The sequence below is a fragment of the Cynara cardunculus genome (assembly GCF_001531365.2).
Source record: "Cynara cardunculus var. scolymus isolate 2C chromosome LG 11, CcrdV1, whole genome shotgun sequence".
Lineage (NCBI taxonomy): Eukaryota > Viridiplantae > Streptophyta > Magnoliopsida > Asterales > Asteraceae > Cynara > Cynara cardunculus.
The window spans coordinates 18,422,053-18,444,489 of record NC_037538.1 but is presented as its reverse complement, the minus strand read 5'-3'; the positions used below and the strand labels follow the sequence as shown (position 1 = coordinate 18,444,489).

The 22,437-nt window shown below is 38.0% G+C and overlaps 1 protein-coding gene across 1 annotated transcript in view; it reads right to left on the bottom strand.

Annotated features, from left to right (window-relative positions):
• LOC112521795 (TOM1-like protein 9) overlaps positions 1-22,437 on the bottom strand; it is a 41,464-nt gene that overhangs the window by 13,765 nt on the left and 5,262 nt on the right. Inside the window, exons 3-7 of the mRNA XM_025130786.1 lie at positions 16,324-16,422; positions 16,119-16,232; positions 15,294-15,436; positions 7,416-7,497; positions 6,870-6,955 (exon numbers count right to left, since the gene is read on the bottom strand). Of these exons, the coding sequence (XP_024986554.1) occupies positions 6,870-6,955; positions 7,416-7,497; positions 15,294-15,436; positions 16,119-16,232; positions 16,324-16,422 (524 nt within the window). The remainder of the gene's footprint in view (positions 1-6,869; positions 6,956-7,415; positions 7,498-15,293; positions 15,437-16,118; positions 16,233-16,323; positions 16,423-22,437) is intronic.

Sequence of the window (22,437 nt, the reverse complement as noted above, 5' to 3'; positions counted from 1 at the left end):
ATTAAGTTATTGAATTTCATCAAGACAAACTCTTTTAAGCTTTTGTGATAACCGGGTTTTGGTTACACACCTAAGGTAATTATTATGTGAATTACATGAATATGTGATTAATTCATTATGTGGATATGTGCATATATATATATATATATGTGTGTGTGTGTGAAAAAGTATGTATGCATGAGATTGTTAATATTCATATGTGTATGCATGTTTTATATGTTAACATGCATAAATGGTGAAAGTAAAATATGCATGTATGTATGCATGGATTTTTTATATATAATCATATAAAGATATGTGTGAATAAGGTGATAATGGGAAAAGGAATTTTATAATGTTTTCTTATCACCTCCTGAATTGAAAGAGATAAGAAGAAGATATTTTTATATAATTTCTTCTTCACCGCCTCTTATGGCAATATAAAAAGAAAGTTTCTTTTGAGAAAGGTTATCTTCAAAATCTGGGAAAGAAAACAGAAAGAGAGAAAATTTTGTGTAATTCCTTCCAAAAATTTAGAAGCTGGAAATTTGGGATAAAAGTTAAAGCTGTTGTTGTTTTTATTAGACATAAGTTGAGTTTTTTAAATAAAACAGTCGGTGAATTTATTAAGATTATGGATTTTGTCTGGAGTTGATAATATAACTGTGTTGTTGGTATTTTTCTGTTTTTTTATGAAGATTTTTAGGCAGTGTAATCGGACAGTGTGTTGTCCGATGAGGGATCTTGTCTGACCAAATCTTATCTGGTAAAGTTGGTTTATGGATAGTGTTGTCCGATGAGAGTGTATTCGGACAATTGTGACTGGTAAGGGTATTGTCTTTTAAAAGTGTTGAGTGATGAGGGGCAGCTATTGCGCAAATCTTGTGAAGCTAAAACTATTGGTTTTTCATAAATATTGTTTTATGATGAAAAAGAGTATTTCCGTATTTTTCAAATGAGGTTGAAAATCTAGAAAAGATATTGGTGTGGTTTTCTTTCAAGACGGTTGTGACGTGAAGTCTGTTTTGAAAGAAAATATGAGTTTTCAAATGTTTCTTCAGGACAGTTGTGGACGTAAGTCTATTCTAAATTGAAACAATGTTTCTCCGGGACGGTTGTGACATAAGTCTGTTCCAGTATGAAACTATTTTTGAGGCCATTATTGGCTAAAACTACAGATTTAATCTGTAGATTTGAGGAGGAAATAAGGGTGGCATATCAAGGAGATGTGTACCATGGGATAAGGGTGCATATCAAGGAGAGGTATCTGGATAAGGGTGACATTTGTATAGCTCTTGTTATTGTATCAATAAGAGATGATAACTCTGAGTCAACATTTCTCTGTAACTTGGGAACTTAGATATATTGCTCTTATTGAAATAATAACATTGACGTTATTGAGAAGAGAAAACGGCTTATAGTCAGAGGCATTATTTGCCCATGAGTTCAAATAATTTTAATGAAATCTGAGCATTCGGTTTTATAATTAATCAAGAAAAACAAGTATCAAATCGGAACCAGAGGGGCTCTGGTTGGTCTTAAGGACAGACCAGAGGCCTCTCTTGTTATATGGAAAAATCTTTCAAGTATTTGATAGAAACCAGAGGGGCTCTGGCAGAGGGAAGAAATCTTTTAAGTGTTTGCAGAAATATTGAGATCTAGAGGCTCTGCATGTTCTATACAGAGGCTCTGTATCATAAAACTAGTTGTGCGAATAGTTTTCAAGTATTCTTGGGGTTTATATGATCCAGAGGCAGAGGCTCTGTATTATAAAAGTTGTATTTTCAAACTTTATACTTAAATTCCATGTCCGAGATCTATGTCTTAGCTATGTCCTTTGAATCTTAATTTATTATATTTTCTTACAAGTTTAATCTTTTTAAATATCCTTTGCAAACATGAGTGAGAACTAGAAGAGCTCTGGTTACACTTTTCTTTAAAAGTCTATTCTGGTCTATTCGGACCAGAGACTTGGTCATCCAACTACTTAGTTATTTTTGGAGTGTAGGTACAGAGGCTCTGGTTGGTAAGAGCAGAGGCTCTGGCCAACCAAAGGGACTGGTTTAATAAGAGAACTATGTCCATAAGAGACAGAGGAGCTTTGGTCCTTAGAGGAGCGCTGGTCCTTAAGAGCTCGGTGAGGTGAGCTCTGACCAGTTAAGCCAGAGGAGTTTTGCGGCTCTGTATTTTATATTTGATGCAGATTTTAGGGAGTATGTATTCGTGTTTTAGAAGATGTTTTAATACATTTTGGTGATCCTCACCCTGTAATTGCAAAGAAAGGGTTATCTTACTAGACCTTCTGGTCAAACTCTCATTTTGTGTTTTAAATATGCATTGCAGAATCAGCAGGGTCTCGGGATATTAAGAGGAATGGGGAAAATATGATTATTTTCCTTATATGCTTATCTGTTGTTTTTGAAGATCAATTTGAATATTGATGTCTTTTGAAGATACATGTTGACATACATGTGATAGTACAGGGATATTCTTTTGGAATTTTTTAGTTGTAGATTCTGTACATATAGAATCCTTGTACTAGTGGGAGCTATGTGGTGAAATTTGTAATTCTTTTAAATGAAATATATGTTATATGCAAATGTGAAGTATGGGGTGTCACAGCTTTGGACCATGTCTAGAAGATTCCGTGAATGATCCTTGGGTTAATATCCATTTTGTACTTGTCATGATTAGCTTAGGTACCTTAAAGTACTTTGTCTTTGACTTTTGTAATCTTTGGCCCAAAGTTTCAGGTTTTGTATTTTCCCCTCTCTTTTAATATAAATAGGGGATTTTGTATAAATAGTGGAGGTTAGGTCTTTCGTAAGTGTGCAATGATTTCTATTTAAATTCAAGTTAGTTCTCAAGTTCCTTTAAATATTGTCCTTTACATTCCTTTGCTGCAACATTACATTCTTGTGTTTACTTTATTTATATTCCTTGCAATTTAATTTTTGCACTTCACTTTCGATCATTTAATTTCTGTTATTTACATTCATGTACTTACTTTTTGTCTTTTATATTTCTTGCAATTTACTTTCCGTGATAAGTAGCTAATTTTATTAGTTTGGGTGTGAGACAAAGGTGAGATTTTAAACCAAATGGAAGTGGAAGTTGTTTCGCAGTAACAAAGTTCCACTATTTTCATTCAAGTTTTATAAAAACAATTACACTTCTTGACAATCAATATGAATGATATGGGAATCGCTCAAGAGGGTGATTTTTAACAAAGAGATTTGCTTATCCATATATTTTGAGGACATCATTTGGCACTATCCCTCGTCCTGATACCACATAGAGATATGAGTTGAAAGCTATAATATAGTGTAATGGCGGAAGTCCGAGAGGAATACCCTCAAAATAGATGGTGGAACTAGTTATGGCCGATTGCTTGTTGCATCCCTACAACATTGTCTGCTGAAGTTTGTGCTTATGTCTCACCACAAGTTTTACACCCATGCTACCTTTATTTATTTTGTTAGTTGCAACTGTTAACTCAACAACCAATCAAAGTCTTCAAAATTGCCATCTACAACCATTTCTTTTATTAAGCTTTTACTACGATCCATGTGGAAGATACTCGGTATTCTATACCACTTTATTACTTGAAAGACAATATTGGGACTAATTATATACTTGTTTTTGGTCCTATTACTAAGTCTGTGGGTGTGTAAAAGCTACTGTCAACCTCTTCTTCCTGAAGCCTAAGTTCGTCTTAAAGCCTTCAACATCTTTGTGTTTCCAGTCCAACCTCCATAGGGAAGATGTTTTTCTTTGGCAATGTAGATTAGGACATCCTATGTACATGAAAAAACTATTTCCTAGATTGATCAATAAAAATTTAGTTTCATGTTAATGTGAAGCTTGTTAACTATCAAAACACACTCGTACTTCTTATCCACTCCAACCATACAAAGCATCACATCCTTTCTCTTTAACCCATAGTGACGTTTAGGGACCATCTAGGATAAAAAAATTCTCTGGAAGTAGATGGTTTGTCACGTTCATTGATGATCACACCCATGTCACTTGGATTTCTCATGAAAGACAAATCCGAAGTGAGAAATATATTTCAAGCATTCTATAAGATGATCGAAACCCAATTTTGCACAAAGATCCAGATCTTAACAAATAATGAAACCGAAATCTTTGAGGCAAACCTAGGATCCTATCTTAAAGATAATAGAATCATTCACCTCAGCTCGTGTGTCAGCACAACATGACAAAATGGAATTGCCGAGAGAAAGAAAAGACATATCCTAGAAGTTTCCCGCTCACTTATCTTTACTACTAGTCCGGAGATGACATATTATCATCGGCATATCTAATAAACTGCATGCCATATAGAGTATTAAACTATACAACACCTCTCCAAACAATCATGCCTACTTATCCTCACATTTGCTTCCTATCAAATAATTCCTTTTAAAGTATTCGGATGCACAATCTTCCTTCATGTACCACCACAAAACCATAGCAAACTCGATCCCAAACCTCTCAAATATATCTTTCTAGGCTACTCCAGTTGTCAAAAAAGGGTACAAGTGTTACTCGCCTTCCATAAAGAAGGTATATAACTCTATGGATTTCAATTTCTTTGAAAATCAACCATTTTCAACCAAAGCTGAGATTCAGGGGGGAGATGTGTTTGGGAAATGTCATATTTGGTAACAAATTTTACCGTCTTATCCTAGTCACTCTAATCCGCTGCAAAACACATCTGGCCATCCATGTTCCATCCATACTCTGGTTCTACAGCTTCAGCTTGTCAAATGTTACTAAGATTCCATTTCTCCTAACACCTAATCCTTACAACCTACTATCCCTAGTGAAACACCCACTCCAACAACCCAGAAAGAAACCTTGGTATACTCAAGATGATAGAAAGGTGAAGAGAGAGAAGAGGTTGGTAGGACATACTACCAGGAGACTAACCCGAGATTTGAGTCTAATGATCTGGATGTGCCTATTGCTCTAAAGATAGGGAAAAGGTTATGCACAACTAATCCCATCAGCAACTTTTGTGACTCATAAACGTTTGTCATCTACACATAGTGCTCCTGTAGCATCGTTAGACTCCATAACGATTCCAAAAGATATACAAGAGGATCTTAATCATCCTGAGCAGAAGTCTGCTGTCAGTGAGGAGCTGAATGCACATGAAAAGAACAACACAAGGGAATATTCGATATTGCCCTTCGGCAAGCAAGCAGTGGCGTGCAAGTGGGTGTTAAAGGTGAAGTATAAAATACGTTCAAGGCAAGGTTGGTAGCTAGGGGTTTTACCCAATCCTGTGGAGTAGACTATGGGGAAACATTTGTGCTCGTAGCCAAACTTAATTCAATTCGAGTCTTACTTTCACTTGCGACCAAGTTAGATTGCCCATTGCATCAACTTGACATAAAAAATGTGTTCCTTAATGGGGAACTTGAAGATGAGGTGTACATGGATGTGCCACCAGGAATCAACTCAAAAGATTCATTTAGCAAGGTATGCAGACTAAAAAGGTCATTCTATGGGCTTAAACAAACACCAAGGGGATGGTTTGAAAGACTGACCCAGGTAGTGAAGAAACATGGGTTCACTCAATGTAAAACCGATCAGACAATGTTCTTCAAGGATTCTTTGACCGGAGCAAGAACTATAATGATTGTTTATGTAGATAGTATCATCTTAACATGTGATTACGCTAAAGAAATAAGTCATCTTAAAGATAATCTTGCACGAGAGTTTGAAAATACTTCCTAGGCATGGAAGTGGTAAGATCTTGCAAAGGTATTTTTATAACTGAAAGAAAATATACCATTGATCTGTTGAAGTAAACAAGAATGTTGGGACTTAAGCCAGCTACAACCCCCATGGATTGGGAAAACATCAAGGTATGGATGGAAAGATAACTGATAAGGATAGCTACCAAAATTTGGTTAAAAAACTTGTATACCTGGCCATACGAGATCATATATAAGTTTTGTTGTGGGAATAGTAAGTTGTTTTATGAATTAGCCTACAAAAGATCATCATGAAGAAGTATTTCGTATTCTACAATATCTAAAGCAAAGTCCAGGGAAGGAACTGTTTTTTAGGAAAACAAACGGCAGATTGTTAAAGATGTACACAGATGCAAATTTGGGGGGGTCATCACGTATTGACGAAACCTGGAGAAGCAAAAAGCAAGTTTTCTGCCGAAGTAGTGCAGAAGCAGAGTTTAGAGCAATGTATAATGGAATATGTGAAGGCATTTGGTTGAAATGGGTGCTAACCTAGTTAAAACTTACTCCTGTTGATGTTGATCCAATAGAGTCGTGAAGTGACAAAGGCGGAAATTGAGATTGCAAACACTCACATACATCATGAAAGGACCAATCATGTGGTGTTAGACCGACATTTCATCAAAGAGAAGTTAGAAGAAGTTGAGCCTCTGCTAGAGTTCGTATCACAGAAGCAGCAAATATCAGACATCCTTACCAAGGAACTGCCCAAATAGAATTTTGAAGAATTACGATCCAAGTTGGGTATAATTGACATTCACAACGCAGTTTGAGAGGGAATGCTGAATCCGATCAGGTCAGCTATGTCACGATAGGAGGTTATGTGCTTTGTGTTTATCTGGTTGTTGTAGATAACTTAGACGTCTTATTACTTCCTAGATTTGTGGAAGTTAGTTTTTATTTATTTGTAAATATTGCTGCCTCCTGTATCTCAAAGGGATTACAAAAGAAGGAAATCAAAAACTTGGTTTTCTATCCATGTCAAATAGGGAAGGAATGCACCCTAAATCAATATTATGATAAAAAATAGAACACATATCTAAAAGCAAGAAATGTGATAGGAACATATTTGGTACATATGTTGATTCAAAAGTTGATGAGAGAAGTTATACAAGGCCTTACGAAGTTGAGTTAACAAGTTGTACCACTCTTTTCTTGTATGTACGACATTGTAGCACCAAGTCTACAACCACCTCTTGTCGAAGCCCCTGATTCCAACATGTAACGAGAATTCAAATTAAAGATGTGCATACACACTATGAAGGAGTATTAAGAAAACAATAAGTTCATGGGGAGTAAGTTATTGTAAAGGTGTAAACCATGGAGAAAAAGAGTATGGTCCAGAAGTACACAATCCGTAAACTCAATGCAAATAAGATATGCATATAGATGATTCCAACTTAATTTGACCCATAAAACAAATTATGTGTACATGAATCTAACAAAACTGATAGGGCAAATCTATAGCAACAACAGAATTTAATAACAAATTCGCTACAATTACTTATATGGGAAAAAGATACGAGTCAACACACATTTTTTCTCCTCATGACTACATTCTCTTTACATAAAGAAAATTGGTGAGCTTAGTGGTAACTTTGGTGCTTGCCATAGATTCACTGCAATAGAAATAACTTGCTTCTTATTATTCCAATTGAAAAACTTTACCTCTTTCCTCGTTGGATCAACCGCAATTAGCATTTCTGCAAGGACATCTATGATACCACGTACATTATGGATTTCTGTCATGCTAAAAAGAAAAAAACAATTAAACACTCAATGAGCAGTGCTAACCATGACAATGTGAATCTAAGCAGTCTTGTATTAGATTGTTTGTAACCATGAAGATGATATGCATGGTTGGCAAATTCTTAGATTTTTCTACTAACATGTGCTAGTTGAGGAAGACAACAGAGGAAACTCATAAGAGGCCATATAGTTAAATATCCATGGTTGATTTTAGTAACTACTAAAAACTACCAACAAAGAAAATGGATAAAAAAAACATGTAACAAACAACTAGTCCTTAAAGCAAAAAATAAAAGGAGAAGATACGTATCTAATGTAACCGTTGGGACAGTAGTCGAACAACCAACAGTTCTACTAATGACGGTGCTAATCACCGCAATTAGGCCCGCAATTTTGATTTGCAATAACGGTGTGAAAACCACAATTAAGAGTTGCGCTTTCAGTTGGCCTTTTAAAGGGTTTAGAGAAGTCGGTTAAAGGATTACGAGCTAGGGAGCTGATTTTGATTTGCATTATTGGTGTGTAAACTCGCTATTCCTCTCTCATCTCTTCTATTCTAGTCTACTAATTTGCATCTTCTCTTCACAACAACATTGCCTTCCACCATCCATTGCACCTTTCAAATTTCCCAAATGTTGAAATGCATTAAAAGTTGCAAATAGAAGTTACAAAGTACTTATAGAATGAACAATAGCTTTGAGTGGATATAGGATAGTGTTAATAAGAGTGACTTTGTTTATAGTTCATTATGCAAACTATAAATAGTTTTATCTATAATATAATATCCTTGTAACTGAAACTTCAAGGGTAATTACATGCTTAAAATGAAGTAAATGTGTATAGATTATTTTTCCTCAGTCATGTGATCAAGTGAATACATGTTATATTGTGATGAATTTGATAAGAACTGAATCCACCCCTGGGGTTAGGACCCGAGAAGTGCCTGATTTCGAGAACAGGTAGTCTCCACAAAAGTCAAAGACTCTCTTAATTGATTGAATGAATATACAAGAACAATGGAGCACCATATTTATAGAGTCCCGCTAACAAGGAAACCTAAACCAAAAAGGGAACTTCTAAAAAAAAAGAAATTATTCTGCCCATAAAAGAAATAACCGAAATGCTTAAAATATGAGATTATCTTCCATTCTTAACCTTGTTGCCTTAATTGTCTCCTCTGGTAAACTTGACCATATCGTCCAAGTATATCATTACTTCCCCGCCAAACTACCACCTTGTCCTCAAGGTGGAAATCAGGGAACTGGCGATTGATAGCTTCGAACGGTTCCCAAGTTGCCTCCTACGCAGGCAAGTCCGTCCAACGTACCAAGACTTCTTGCCCCCCAATTCCGTCACGAACTCCTTCCACCCGATCCGGCTGTAATAGAACTTCCATCTCTTCTGTTAGTGTAGCTGGTAGTTGGGGCGCCACCACTCGGTTGCCTATGGCCTTCCGCAATTGAGACACATGGAACACATCATGGATTCGGGCGGATGCTGGTAACTTCAAGAGGTATGCAACCTTACCAAGTTTTCCAGAACCTCAAAAGGTCCAAAAGACCGCGGGGACAACTTTTCATTTCGGTGTCTAGCTACTGAACGCCGGCGGTACGGTTTCAGCTTTAAATAAGCCCAATCCCCTACTGCAAATTGAGCATCACGCCTATGCTCATCAGCCCGTTCTTCATCAGTTGTTATGCGCGAAACAAATAGCCTCACAACTCCTGCAAGACTTGATCACGTTCTAGTAAATATTGGTCAACCATACTAACTGGAGTTGGCACACTTCCATAATGCAACAGATGGGGTGGGTCACGACCATATAACATGTAGAAAGGGGTTGTTTTGGTGGACGTATGGAAACATGTATTGTACCAATACCCAACCCAAGGAAGCCACGTGACCCATTTTTTTGGTGTATCTGCAACAAAACAAAGTAAGTAAGTTTCAACACATCGGTTGACCACCTTAGTCTGTCCATCCGTCTGTGGGTGGTACGCCGTACTCCTCTTGAGTCTAGTGCCCAATAATCTGAATAGTTCCTTCCAGAAATTACTCAAGAAGACTTTGTCTCCATCTGAAACAATTGACTCAGGTACGCCGTGCAACCTGACCACCTCCTTGATGAAAATTGTTGCCACCATCGGTGCCGTGTAAGGGTGTTTTAGAGGAATGAAACGAGCATAGTTGCTAAGCCTATCCACCACAACAAAGATGACTGTGAACCCCTCCGAGCGGGGCAACCCGTCGATAAAATCCATGGTCAATTCTGACCACACTGTTGTGGGTAAGGCCAACGGCTATAGTAATCCACTAGGCGCCATAGTTGAGTATTTCTGTCGCTGGCATACGTCACATTCGGCTACAAATCTAGCGACATCGCCTTTCATGCCCACCCAATATACCTCACGGGTCATCTGCTGATACGTCTTTTGCACACCAGAGTGACCGCCAATCACGCTGCTATGGAACTCGCGACAAAACACTGGAATCCACCCCGAACTTTTCGGTAACAATAGCCGACCTTTAAACAGGAGATTCCCACCTTCAACGGAGTATCGCTCCAGAATCGACTCACCCTCGGCAATTTTACGTTTCAGACTTGGAATTTCCGCATCGTCCTTTATATCTCTCTTTAACCCATTCCAGTCAACTTTCCACGAAGCGGTCAACACGGTTAGTTGTGCCTCGGCTGGTTTGCGTGAAAGAGCATCTGCCGCACTATTTTCCTTGCCAGGATGGTACACGATGTCAAAATTGTACCCTAAGAGTTTACACAACCACTTCTGGTGTTCTTTGGTAACCGTGCGCTGTTTGAGAAGGTATTTAAGGCTGCGTTGGTCTGTTTTCACTAAAAATTTGCGACCCAATAAGTACAGTCTCCATTTCTGAATTGCCATTACGATCGCCATCAACTCCCTCTCATAAACCGATTTCAGTCGTGCGCGGGTTCCCAAAACATGGCTGAAAAATGCTAACGGTTGCCCCTCTTGCATTAACACAACACCCAACCCAAAACCCGATGCATCCGTTTCGACAACGAATTCTTTGTCAAAATCGGGTAAAGCCAACACAGGCACTTGGGTCATAACGGACTGGAGTTGATGGAATGCCTTTGTCGCTTCATCATTCCAATGAAAGTTATCTTTTTTGAGTTGGTCGGTTAGAGGCCATGCAATTTTACCATAATATTTTACGAACTTGCGGTAATATCCCGTCAAGCCGAGAAACCCACGAAGTTCCTGAAGCGTTTTTGGTATGGACCATTGCAGCATTACTTCGATTTTAGACGGGTCTGCCAAAACCCCCTCTTTGGACACGATGTGTCCTAAATACTCCACTTGTTGTTGCCAAAAAGTGCATTTTTTCCGATTTACGTATAACTAGTTTTCTTGTAGTACACGCAAGGCTGTTTCGAGATGTTCTAGATGCTCGTTTTCGGTTTTTCTATAAATCAAAATGTCATAAAAAACACCAGTATAAAGCATCTTAAAAAAAGTCCGAACACCTTATTCATCAAAGATTGGAAAGTGGCCGGTGCGTTGGTTAAGCCGAAGGACATAACCCGGAATTCATAAAGGCCCTCATGTGTTTAGAAGGCTGTTTTAGGAATGTCGCTAGTTTTCATTCTAATTTGATGGTACCCAGTTCTCAGATCGAGTTTAGAAAATACAGTAGCTCTGTGTAGTTCATCTAAAAGTTCGTCTATTACTGGTATGGGAAACTTATCGAGAATCGTGGCTTTGTTGAGGACCCGATAGTCCACACAAAATCTCCAACTCCCGTCTTTCTTTTTGACCAGGAGAACGGGACTTGAGAATGGGCTGGTAGTTGGTTGAATCACACCCGCATCCAGCATTTCTCTCACCAATCTTTCATTTCATCCTTCTGGATATGCGGATAACAGTAAGGTCGGACGCTAATCGGAACGGTATCGGCCCGAAGAGTTATAGCGTGCTCATCACTGCGGGGTGGGGGCAACCCTTTTGGCAACTCAAAAATATCACCAAAAGCCTTGAGTAAGGACTCAACAGGCGTGGGTATTGGAGGGAGTGAAGTTGTTTTATTTTCTTGAACGTTCAAATGTAACAAATATATTAACTCGCCTTTCTCCGTCCCAAAACTGCATCCTAAGTTCCCGCCAGTTAACTGTCATGTCGCCCAGTTTCTGTAACCATGTGATTCCCAGAATTAAATCGGAACCGCCAAGGTCGAGTGGAAAGAAATCCTCCACTATCTGCAGCTCTGGTGAGTTCAGAACCACCTTGTGACACATTCCTCGACTTCGATCCACCATGCCATTCCCCAGTCGTACCTTAACTGAACCTGTTTGTGAGATTTTCATACCTAGCCTTGCCACTACGTGATTGGAGATGAAGTTGTGAGTAGCCCCACTATCGATTAACACCGTCACCTGTGTTCCTCCGATATCCCCATTCACTTTCATGGTGTGTGGCGGGGTTAAGCCACTAACCGAATTAAGCGACACCTCCACAGAATCCAAGTGAGCATGACCATCTCCCACCTCGTCGGATTTACTATGAGTGTCTTCCTCGTCAACGATCAGTACCTGCAAAGTTTTGCTCGGCATCGATGTCCCGGTGTGAATTTCCCATCGCACCTAAAACAAAGACCCTTAGCACGCTTATCCGCAAACTCCGCCTCTGTCAGCCTTTTAAATTGGCCGGTGTTAATCGTGGTACCTTCCTTCTTGCCGGTTGTCACTACCGGTGTTACCGTGTTGCTTGCTTTGAATTGGTTGAAGCCTCCGGTACGTGCCTTAGGGGTCACATTACCCTTGTTCTCATCGATAATCACAGTCGCCCTCATTTCCCTGGCGAGGCTCTCGGGTTCCATCACTCTCATCGCTGATCTCAAGTCCGACTTCAATCCCTTGATAAACGTACCCTCTAATACTTGCTCCGGAAGATCAAGTATCTGGTCGGCTAGCTTCTCGAACTCGCTCACATAGTCACGAGCCGTCCCCACCTGATGAATAGCAAGAAATTGCTCGTAAAGACTTCCCTCATAAAATGGTTGAAAACGAACCAAAAGCTTCTGTTATAGCTTTTCCCATGAACGACAAGGTGACCTTGCTTCCACCCAACGGTACCATGCGAGTGTTGGCCCGTCCATGCACAGGGCAGCCACTCTCAACCGGTCCTTCCCTTCGATTCCTTGCACTTCAAAGTACCGTTCAATATGATAAATCCACCCATACGCATCGTCACCCTCAAAGATCGGTATCTTGATCTTGCGACAATCGCACAATGGGTCCCTGTTTTTCACCCCCGAATTGTTCTTCTTAGACCCCACCGACTCATCGTCATCATCAGCCGAAAAGTCTGAATCACTCGTCGGTTCCTTCTTCTTATTGTTCTTCCTTCTTGGGTCTCCCTTCAATCGCTAATTGCTTTCAGGATCTCCTGAAATTGCATAGCGATTTCGGTATGGCTGACCTCTGTCTCCTTCCGCACCCTAGCCACCTCGGTCTCAAGAAGGCCGATCCGATCAGTGTTGTTGAGTTTCGAACCCATCTCGCAGACCCGAACTAGCGTCGCAAGCAGTAGTGTGAATAGTGTCGCGTGAACAGTACCCAATGACGATATTGGTGCTAGAATCGTCGTTTTGATACCAATTGATAAGAACCGAATCCAACCCTGGGGTTAGGACCCGAGAAGTGCCTGATTTCGAGAACAAGTAGTCTTCACAAAAGTCAAAGACTCTCTTAATTGATTGAATGAATATACAAGAACAATGGAGCACCATATTTATAGAGTCCTGTTAACAAGGAAACCTAAACCAAAAAGGAAACTTCTAAAAAAAGAAATTATTCTGCCCATAAAAGAAATAACTGAAATGCTTAAAATAGGAGATTATCTTTAATTCTTAACCTTGTTGCCTTAATTGTCTCCTCTGGTAAACTTGACCATATCGTCCAGGTATATCAGAATTGGACTCACTTGATGGTCATGTTATGTACAGGGACAAATGAAGCATTTAAATCAACGATCATGTTATGTACAGGGACAAATGAAGCATTTAAATCAAAGCACCATGGAATGCACTATGTTATAGAAGATTGGAAGCATTTCTACAAACCACTAAAGGACAAGGTATGTATTTTAATATCATGACCATATTTTCACATACACAAGATCTTTCATGGGCCACGTGCAGAACACCTGCCTTTATCATGAATTTCATCAAATCCATCCTCCATGTTTATCAAATCCTTCATCGTGCCCCAGATCGGGTTGGTTTGTTCACAAGTGAAAAACATATGAGAATACGTTGTTAAGAACCATATCTCAAGTTTCCTAGAATTGTAAGTATTACAAAAGGAGTGGATAAAGATGATAATGATAGTCATATGATAAGAGCGGAGTACATGAAAATGCAACAAGCTTCATGAGTTTTTCTACATCAAAAAAGTGAGAAGTCATATGGTAAGTCTTATTTGATAGGGGTGATACCTATTATGATTCATGAGACAATTTTAGGTAACCAAAACAAAACATTTGCACAAGATGAGTGTAGTAGAAAATGGACGTAAAGTTGGATCTTTGACCACATACTAAGAGATGGAGTTGGAAATGATAATATAAATAAGGCTGTGGTGGCACATAATGAGAAGAAGCTGAAGTCGAACAACCTAATATCTTTGTTGAACTCCAAAATGTCAATTTAAACACATAAATTGGAATATAAGACAGGATGTAAGATGTTTCACTACTTGACATGGAGGAAGGAATTGAAGATATATTTGATTCTAGGATATATGAAAAAGAGTTGCCCTATGGAAGGATCAGATCCATTTCTCAAGATTTTAGCGGGTTTTTGGCCTTTCAAAGTTAATGTTTGATGTTACTTCTGGCCTAACCAACTAATTTGGGAGAAAAGGTTGGTTGATATTAAGGTTTTTAAGGAAAATAGTTCTTAAAATGACATAAAATCCATAATATACAAGTATATAACCAATATACCTGCCAAAGACCCATATCATCCACCCTAACAAGTGCAAGATTTTCAACATGGTTGCTAAGCTTGTAGGTCTTTTATGAGGGAGTTTCTACAGGTAACGACGTCTGATGCAATACAACAAAAATGCAACTTCATGACCCGATTGGAACACCTGAAGGCCCGCAAACCCTTCTGCTAACCCAAAAAATATCGCTACTGCCGATTTGAACAGAACAATACATTTGTGTAATTTGCCTTCTAAAGAAAACTCAAGTTTATGTCTTGTGCCCCACATGTTTTTAGCCAAATTCCATCATTTCAGGGGTTAAATCGTCATTTTTCGGTTTTTTCCTATTCTTTTTCGAAGTTTTGGTTTTTTTCCTTTCTAATTATTGTTTCCTTATTTTCCTAGGATTCCCGGTATTTAAATAGGATATTATGGATTGATTTAGGGCTTTGATGTTTTATTAATAAAGTTGAGTTTTCTAAACTGATTCGTTATTATGTCGAATCAACGAAACTGTAAATCGGGCTTAAGTTATTTCTCACTCACACTGCATTACTTTAGAAAACAAATAATAATAGATTCAACAGTGTCATTGACATAAACCAAGAGTCTCTAGCCACCACATCATGTATACAAAAAATCTTCCAATATGATATCTCATTCTAAATGTGTGCACTTTTATTAATATAATTGTATTGTTTCTTATAGATGGCCCCTACCATACCTTGTGCAAATTTAATGATTATATAAAGTTTTTATCAAATGGTCAAGATCCAAGTGTAACAAACAATCAGGAAATGGCAATTTTGAAATATTAGGTATGATACCTCAAGTTTGAAACCTCAGCGTCTGCAGAAGATTCAACTGCATCATTCCCATTTTGTGGATTACGCATAAGAGGTTGTGTTTGTAGAGGTGTAAACACAGGCGGTGATCTCTCAGTTCTTTTAGGAAATAATACTCCTAGATGCTATAAAAATTTATGAAGTAAGAATTAAGATACAGAAAAATATTTACCTATCTTCCACTAGTACAGAATGGGGAATTTTACCCGGTTGAAGTATACGTTTTTACAACCGTATAGAAGGCCACGCGTGTTTATTATTTTACACAGTTTTGCCTAAATATTGGAGTTTGGACTAGGATTTTTTTGAACAAACAGAAACTCAAGTTGCTTGGAAGAACCAAAACTATAGAGTCAAGGAAGAAAGAGAGATGGTTGTTTGGACGACGCAATAAGTTTAGATAGTTGAACATTTTATAAGGTTGTTAGAGAAAAACCGTGTATTAAAGAAAACTCAAATTAATACCGTGTTAAACGAATTGCCCTTTTTACACTGTTGCTTTTGTAGAACCGTGTAAAATTTTATGCTGCTTTTTTACACGTTTGCTAGATCTAAACCTGGTATAATGTTTAACATATTTTCCCAGTTCTTAAGTCGCAACCAGGTAAAAAGGTATGCATGAAATTAACCCGTTTTTTGTGCTGAACCGGGTAAAATGGAGACGTGTCACTATCTTTTAATCCGGTTTTGTTATGTTTCGGGTAAAAATGTGGGGGGACTGAATGTCATTTCTGAACTAGTGTTCATACCCTTCTTCCTTGAAACCCTAATTGAAGATCAATTTGGAAAAGTTCTTACAGATCTTACCAATAACTCATTGTATGCTGCATAGTACTGTGGATACCTTGCCCTTGCCCCTCCAAAAGCTTCTTGCCAAGTATCAATAAGAATTAGAATCTTCTCTTTTACGTGAAAATCCGGCTGCAATTCAGCACAATTACGTTCGTTATGAAATAATTTATGATAAGATGGCCATGGTGAATGCTAGAAACCACTAAAACAAGGTTCTAACCTTTTTCTTCACTATTTTAACCATGTCACGGAGCAAATCTCTCTCAGCTACATGCTTATGGACCAAATCTCCGCAGTTCTTAACAATTGTTTCCAATAGCTTAAACATAGTAAACAAGTAAAAGCAATTTCAATTCTTACCCCAAAATAAATGAGGTATGAGGAACATATATGCAGTTTGTTATCCTTAAAAATATTGTAGCATGAAAGCGTACTGTTTTCATTTAATTGTAACGCATCACCTCATACACGAATGAATGGAAACAAAGAGAATATTTCAGTCAACTAAAATACGTTAACAAAACCCAAGGAAATATGGAGGTTTGAATCTTTACTCTTAACAATTAAGGGAACTGAATCATTTTTATAACGAATCAGGATCATAGTTCATAACCTTCGATTCTATTGGGCTACATTAGAATGGGAAGCAATGCCAATTGAAACACAAACATATTTACAAATAGATTGAGAAGGTATGATCTTTTCATGTGCAAGTTCAAAGGTCTCTACATAATCCCTCCCTTTTTTTCATATTTCAATCACATTTACACACACACACACATATATATACACACATATAAATTCAAAAGGTTTCTTTATAAAAGAGGAGTATAAGACATAAGTTAGATGTATATCACAAAGCATATGTATGGTACTTCAATAAGCATGAAAATTTAGTCATCAAGGATCCTTCAGCAAAGAGAAAGTTGCCACTGAAATGTCTAAGACTGTTTACTAGTTGTTTAAACACCCCTAGAATAAACACACCTCATAAGAAAATCACAACCTCATAGCATTACATGCATGAAAGTCATGACTTCCAACAACAACTCTTCCAACTGTAAGGTAGTTTGTAGCTAAATTTACACAAGTGTTTGGTGATTACAAGTCGGGTTAATTAGTTAAGGTGACAAGTTTGGTATTTTGATAATCAAAAGCTTCCATAAACAGGGATTGTGATAAATTTAAAATTATGTTTGATTTGAAAGAAGATTCTAGTATTAAATTAAGAATTTCGGTAGAGATGTTGCCTCTCAAAAGTAGGTCAAGTTCTAGTACTAAATTAAGCATTTTGGGAGAGATGTGCCTCTCAAATGTAGGTCAAGTTTGTTTTTGAATCTTGTCGCTCATTTTTAGTACAATCTTATTCGGTTGTATCAGATTGGTAAGAGAGCAAATGTTCTTGGCAAATGGCAACAAAAGAAAGTGAAATAGTTTTGTGGGAAAATTAGGAATCAAGATTGGACATGTATGAAAATAGTCCACAACAGATACAATAAAACAATGATACTAAATGTTCCAAATCAAGTTGGAATAAAGATAACAAATGCGCAATAGTGGGTCTATGTTGATCATCTCTCATTGATTTGATGATAATCCCTTTTACCTATCGAAGTATATGGTTTCTGCTTATTCAGTTTCAGCGATCATCACTGAGTATGTTTAGTGATCGCTGAAGACGCATTGTAACTCTCCAGTGACTCTTGAAGACAAAACTCACACCAAAGAACCTTCAGCAATGTCGAAGACAGAAACTGAAGATTAGAGACTAGCGCGTTCCTGATCTGACGCAGCATTCAGTGATTACAAACTAGCCAACATATGTGTGAAGACGGCACAATTTTCAGCGAATGCTAAAGAGACCTCCAGCGTCATCCCAACATTCAGCGATCAAATGAAGTTTATCATGCACGTTTGTTTTTGTCTTGTCCTTCTACACACTAAGGACAAACCCATACATTTTCTAGAGTATAGTACTCTAATGCTAACCAACTCTGTGAAAAGATGTCTACTCAAGAATAGACAAAAGGACTATTCATTGTAGCAAAGGACAAGCTTTCCTCCAAAAGCATGGCACATGGTGTGTACCTTCTGAATTGCATTTAATGCAATGGGTATAAATAGCTAAGTATTCTCTACTCAGTGATATCATTTTCCTCACTCTAAGAAGCTTACCTAAGAGTTACTTCTCTCACTACTCTCTCTCTAAAGAGAAAGAACCACTTTGAACAAGTGAAGAACACATTTCCAAGTCTATATATCTTACAACAAATCTTTTATCTTTGCTAAGTGTATTTGTGTGTATCTCTAGATTGTTTAGATAGGTTTCTTTACTTTATCTTTTCCGCAAACAACCTGTAAAATTTGTATTGATCCTTCAACCAATATATAAATTTAAAAGTGAAAGTTTATGTGTTTGTATTCACCCCCCCCCCTCCCCTACAAACTGTTACCTATAAACTCTTGTAGATCCAGCTGGACCTACAAGTGGTATCAGAGCAGCATTTATAATTTTTCCTTTACAAATGGCTTTACAAAACACTAGCACTCACTTTCACAACAATGGCTCTCTTACCAAACCTCCCCATTTCAAAAGAGACAACTTCAGTCTCTGGAAGAATCGGATGTCTCTCTTCTTGGAAGGTGTGGATCCTGAGATTCCATATTATATAGGAAAATGGACCCTATGTTCTCTCCGTTTATACAGCTACTACGACTGCCGCGATTCCTGAACGGCAGATTCCAAAGCTCCCTCATCAATGGAGTGATGAAGACAAGAAGAAGATGGCTTTAGACACTCGTGTGAGGTCTATAATAGCCATGTCCCTTCCTGACGAGGTATATCACTTTGTGATGAAGCACAAAACCTCAAAATCCATGTGGGACACTCTATGTGTTCAATATGAAGGTACTACTGAAGTACAATAATCGAGGAAGATTAATTTAGTAACATAATATGAAAGCTTTCTCTGTGGCAAGAATGAATCGTTGTCTGAAGTACATCAAAGTTTTAATTGTCTTCTTATCGATTTGAGGACAGTTTGAAGAGAATATTCCAACTCTGAGACTCTAACCAAGTTTCTTGAATGCTTGCCAAAATCATAGGATCAATATACCATGTGTCTCAAGATGTCCAAGGACATGTCCTCCCTCTCTCCTAGCTCTCTTTATGGGATACTACTCAATCATGAGCAATCTCGTCAGCTGAAGAAGAATCTTCTTAAAGATTCTAGAGAAATGAAAAGCTCTTCATTAGCTTTGATCTCTGAAGGTTCTTCAGCTGACCCTTCTAATTCTTCTAACCCTCCTATTTATTATATTTCTTTAACTGAGTTAGATCCTACTAACTCTGAGGAATTTTCAGATCCTGATCTTTCAGAGTTTGATGAGTCACTCGCCCTTCTAACCAAATCTTTTAGAAGGTTTGCCAGAAAGATAATTTCCACAGATCTCCTGACCATTTCTGAAAAGCCAAAGTCAAATCCTATTGACAAGGCTTCAGCGATTTGCTACAACTATCAATGCAAAGGTCACTTTGCAAGTGAATGCAAGTCTAAGAAGATTGTGACGCCATCTTCCAAACCCCTATCTTCCTTCAGTCCAGAGATGACAAATATCCAAAGCTGAAGGAGAAGTATAAGAAGATGAAGAGTTCTCAGCGTAAAGACAAAGGTCTAATCGCTGAAGAACATGACCGGGGTGATTCTACTGAAGAGTCATCCTCTGATGAGGAAGATACGGCCTATCTCTGTCTAATGGCCAAGGATATCAAAGATGAACCATTAGAGACATCATCCTCCAGTGATCCCTCATCATCTACTCAGGTATGTTCCCTGAATGAACCTTCTTCTTTTGTCACTGATAGCCTATAAGCGCTAGATACACTGACGGTTGACCTTTACAATGCCCTGAATGGCAAATCCAAAGCAGAAATGCTTAATCTTGATCTTCAAGAACAGTTAGAGATATGTCATTCTAAGATCAAAGAGCTGACTAAGATTGAAGAAAATCTTAAGAATCAGGTCATTGTAAACCAAACCATTAGCATCAAACATGAACATGCTATAGCTGAGCGTGAGCAAGCTATTGTTGAACTCAAGGCTGAGAAACCAGAGTAAAAATTCCTCTTCATACCTCTGGTTGTGGTGAGTTCGACTTCCTCACAGAAGCTGAAAGAAAGGAAACACTCAAGGCCGAGGAAGAACTTCGCATTCAACGTCAATAGATTGAAGACAACCTCAAGTTGGCCAAATCACTCGCTGTTAAAGCTCTTCCTAAAGGAAAGTCGAAGAAGATGAACCCTGGCAAGGCTTAGGCTCAGCTGCTCTCAAATGCTAAAAATGAACATCAGAGAGCACTGGCGTTAAGGGACTGCGACAAGAGATGGAGTGAAGATCGCTTTAAGAAAAGAATAAGTCCCCATCGCATTCCAAACGTCACAATCAACGGACGGATGAAAGATGGAGGAACACTCATCTCTATGGTCATCACCAGAGACAACCTTGATGTAGTCACTGAATATCCTTCTTACCTTGGTCAATATGGCTATAGTGAATGGCTGAAAATACGCCAAACCATTTAGCGCTCAAAGTCAAGGCACAAGCTGATTATCGGAGACATCCTCAACGATCTTATCAAGAAGATGTCCAGGTATGTTGTTGTTCCTTCAGTGCCAGCATTGATGCCAAGTAGAAGAAGAAAACCTTTAGATCCTAATGATGGACCAACTCTGAGGAATGAACACGAAACTAAGTTCTCCTTAGAGGAAATCCTAAAGGACTTGAAGAAGCCAGATATCTCTATGTTGAACCTCACTCTGCCAGAAGAGTCCTTATACACCCAACACTATGCACTTCAAGCCTGAGTATGGATTTATATTCATTAACTATGATGGCGAGTACACCTTTCAAAGAGTATCTGAGTACTGTCTCTATCCAATAGAACACCTTGAATTTCTAAGATCTTGGTTGGACAATGACCTCAATGGTGAGACGATGGACCGCAGGATCAGAAAGAAATATCTACGTCGAAAGAAGCTTGGAAAAGAAGTACCTGACTACATCAACTTCAGCGACTTAGAATAGCTAAAACTTTCTATCTTGTAAATCTTGTTTTCTTTATCTTTTCTTTCAATGTACAACTTATACGTAATAGGCCCAGAACTTACTGTTGTAACACTTGTATCTTTCCCATGAGTAATATAAGTATTTTTTCCAGTATTACTGAAAAAGATCCCTGAAAAAAGTAATAGGGACATGTATCTATGAGTTCCAGTTTACTCTTATATTCACTGACAACTTTCAGTCACTAAATATGTTTTCAGTTTCAGTTATCAAACTTGTACTTGTTTCTTTTAAACTTGTAATTCTTTACAACTTAAGAAAACTTATATAAGAAAACTGTATCACTGAAAAAATCCCAAATAGTTAAAAAGGGACTTGTACTTTACTTGTAACTTTTCATTACTATTGTATCTTAGGCAATTTTCTTTATGTTGCTTTGTCATCATCAAATAGGAGGAGATTGTTGATCCTCTCTCATTGATTTGATGATAATCCCTTTTACCTATCGAAGTATAGTGTTTCTGCTTATTCAGTTTCAGCGATCATCACTGAGTCTGTTCAGTGATCGCTGAACATGCATTGTAACTCTCCAATGACTCTTATACTTCAAGAAGACAAAAGTCACACCAAAGAACCTTCAGCAATGTCGACGACAGAAACTGCAGATTAGAGACTAGCACGTTCGTGATCTGAAGCAGCATTTAGTGATTACAAACTAGTCAACATATGTGTGAAGACGGCACAAGTTTCAGCAAATGCTGAAGAGACCTCCAGGATCAAATAAAGCTTATCATGCACGTTTGTTTTTTGTGTTGTCCTTCCACACACTAAGGACAAACCTATACATTGTTTAGAGTATAGTACTGTACGGAGCCACCCAGTTGACTCTAGTGTTCACCAACTCTGTGAAAAGATGTTTGCTCATGAATAGACAAAAGGACTATTCACTGTAGCAAAGGACAAGCTTTCCTCCAAAAGCATGACACGTGTTGTGCACCTTCTGAATTGCATTTAATGCAACCTGTATAAATAGTTGAGTGTTCTCTGCTTAGTTATATCATCTTCCTCACTCTAAGAAGCTTACCCAAGAAGTTGTTTCTCTCACTACTCTCTCTCTAAAGAGAAAGAACCACTTTGAATAAGTGAAGAACACATATTTCCAAAGTCTTTATTTCTTACAGCAAATCTTTTCTCTTTGGCTAAATGTATTTTTATGTATCTCTAGATTGTTCAGATAGGTTTTTTTTTACCTTATCTTTTCCGCAAACAAT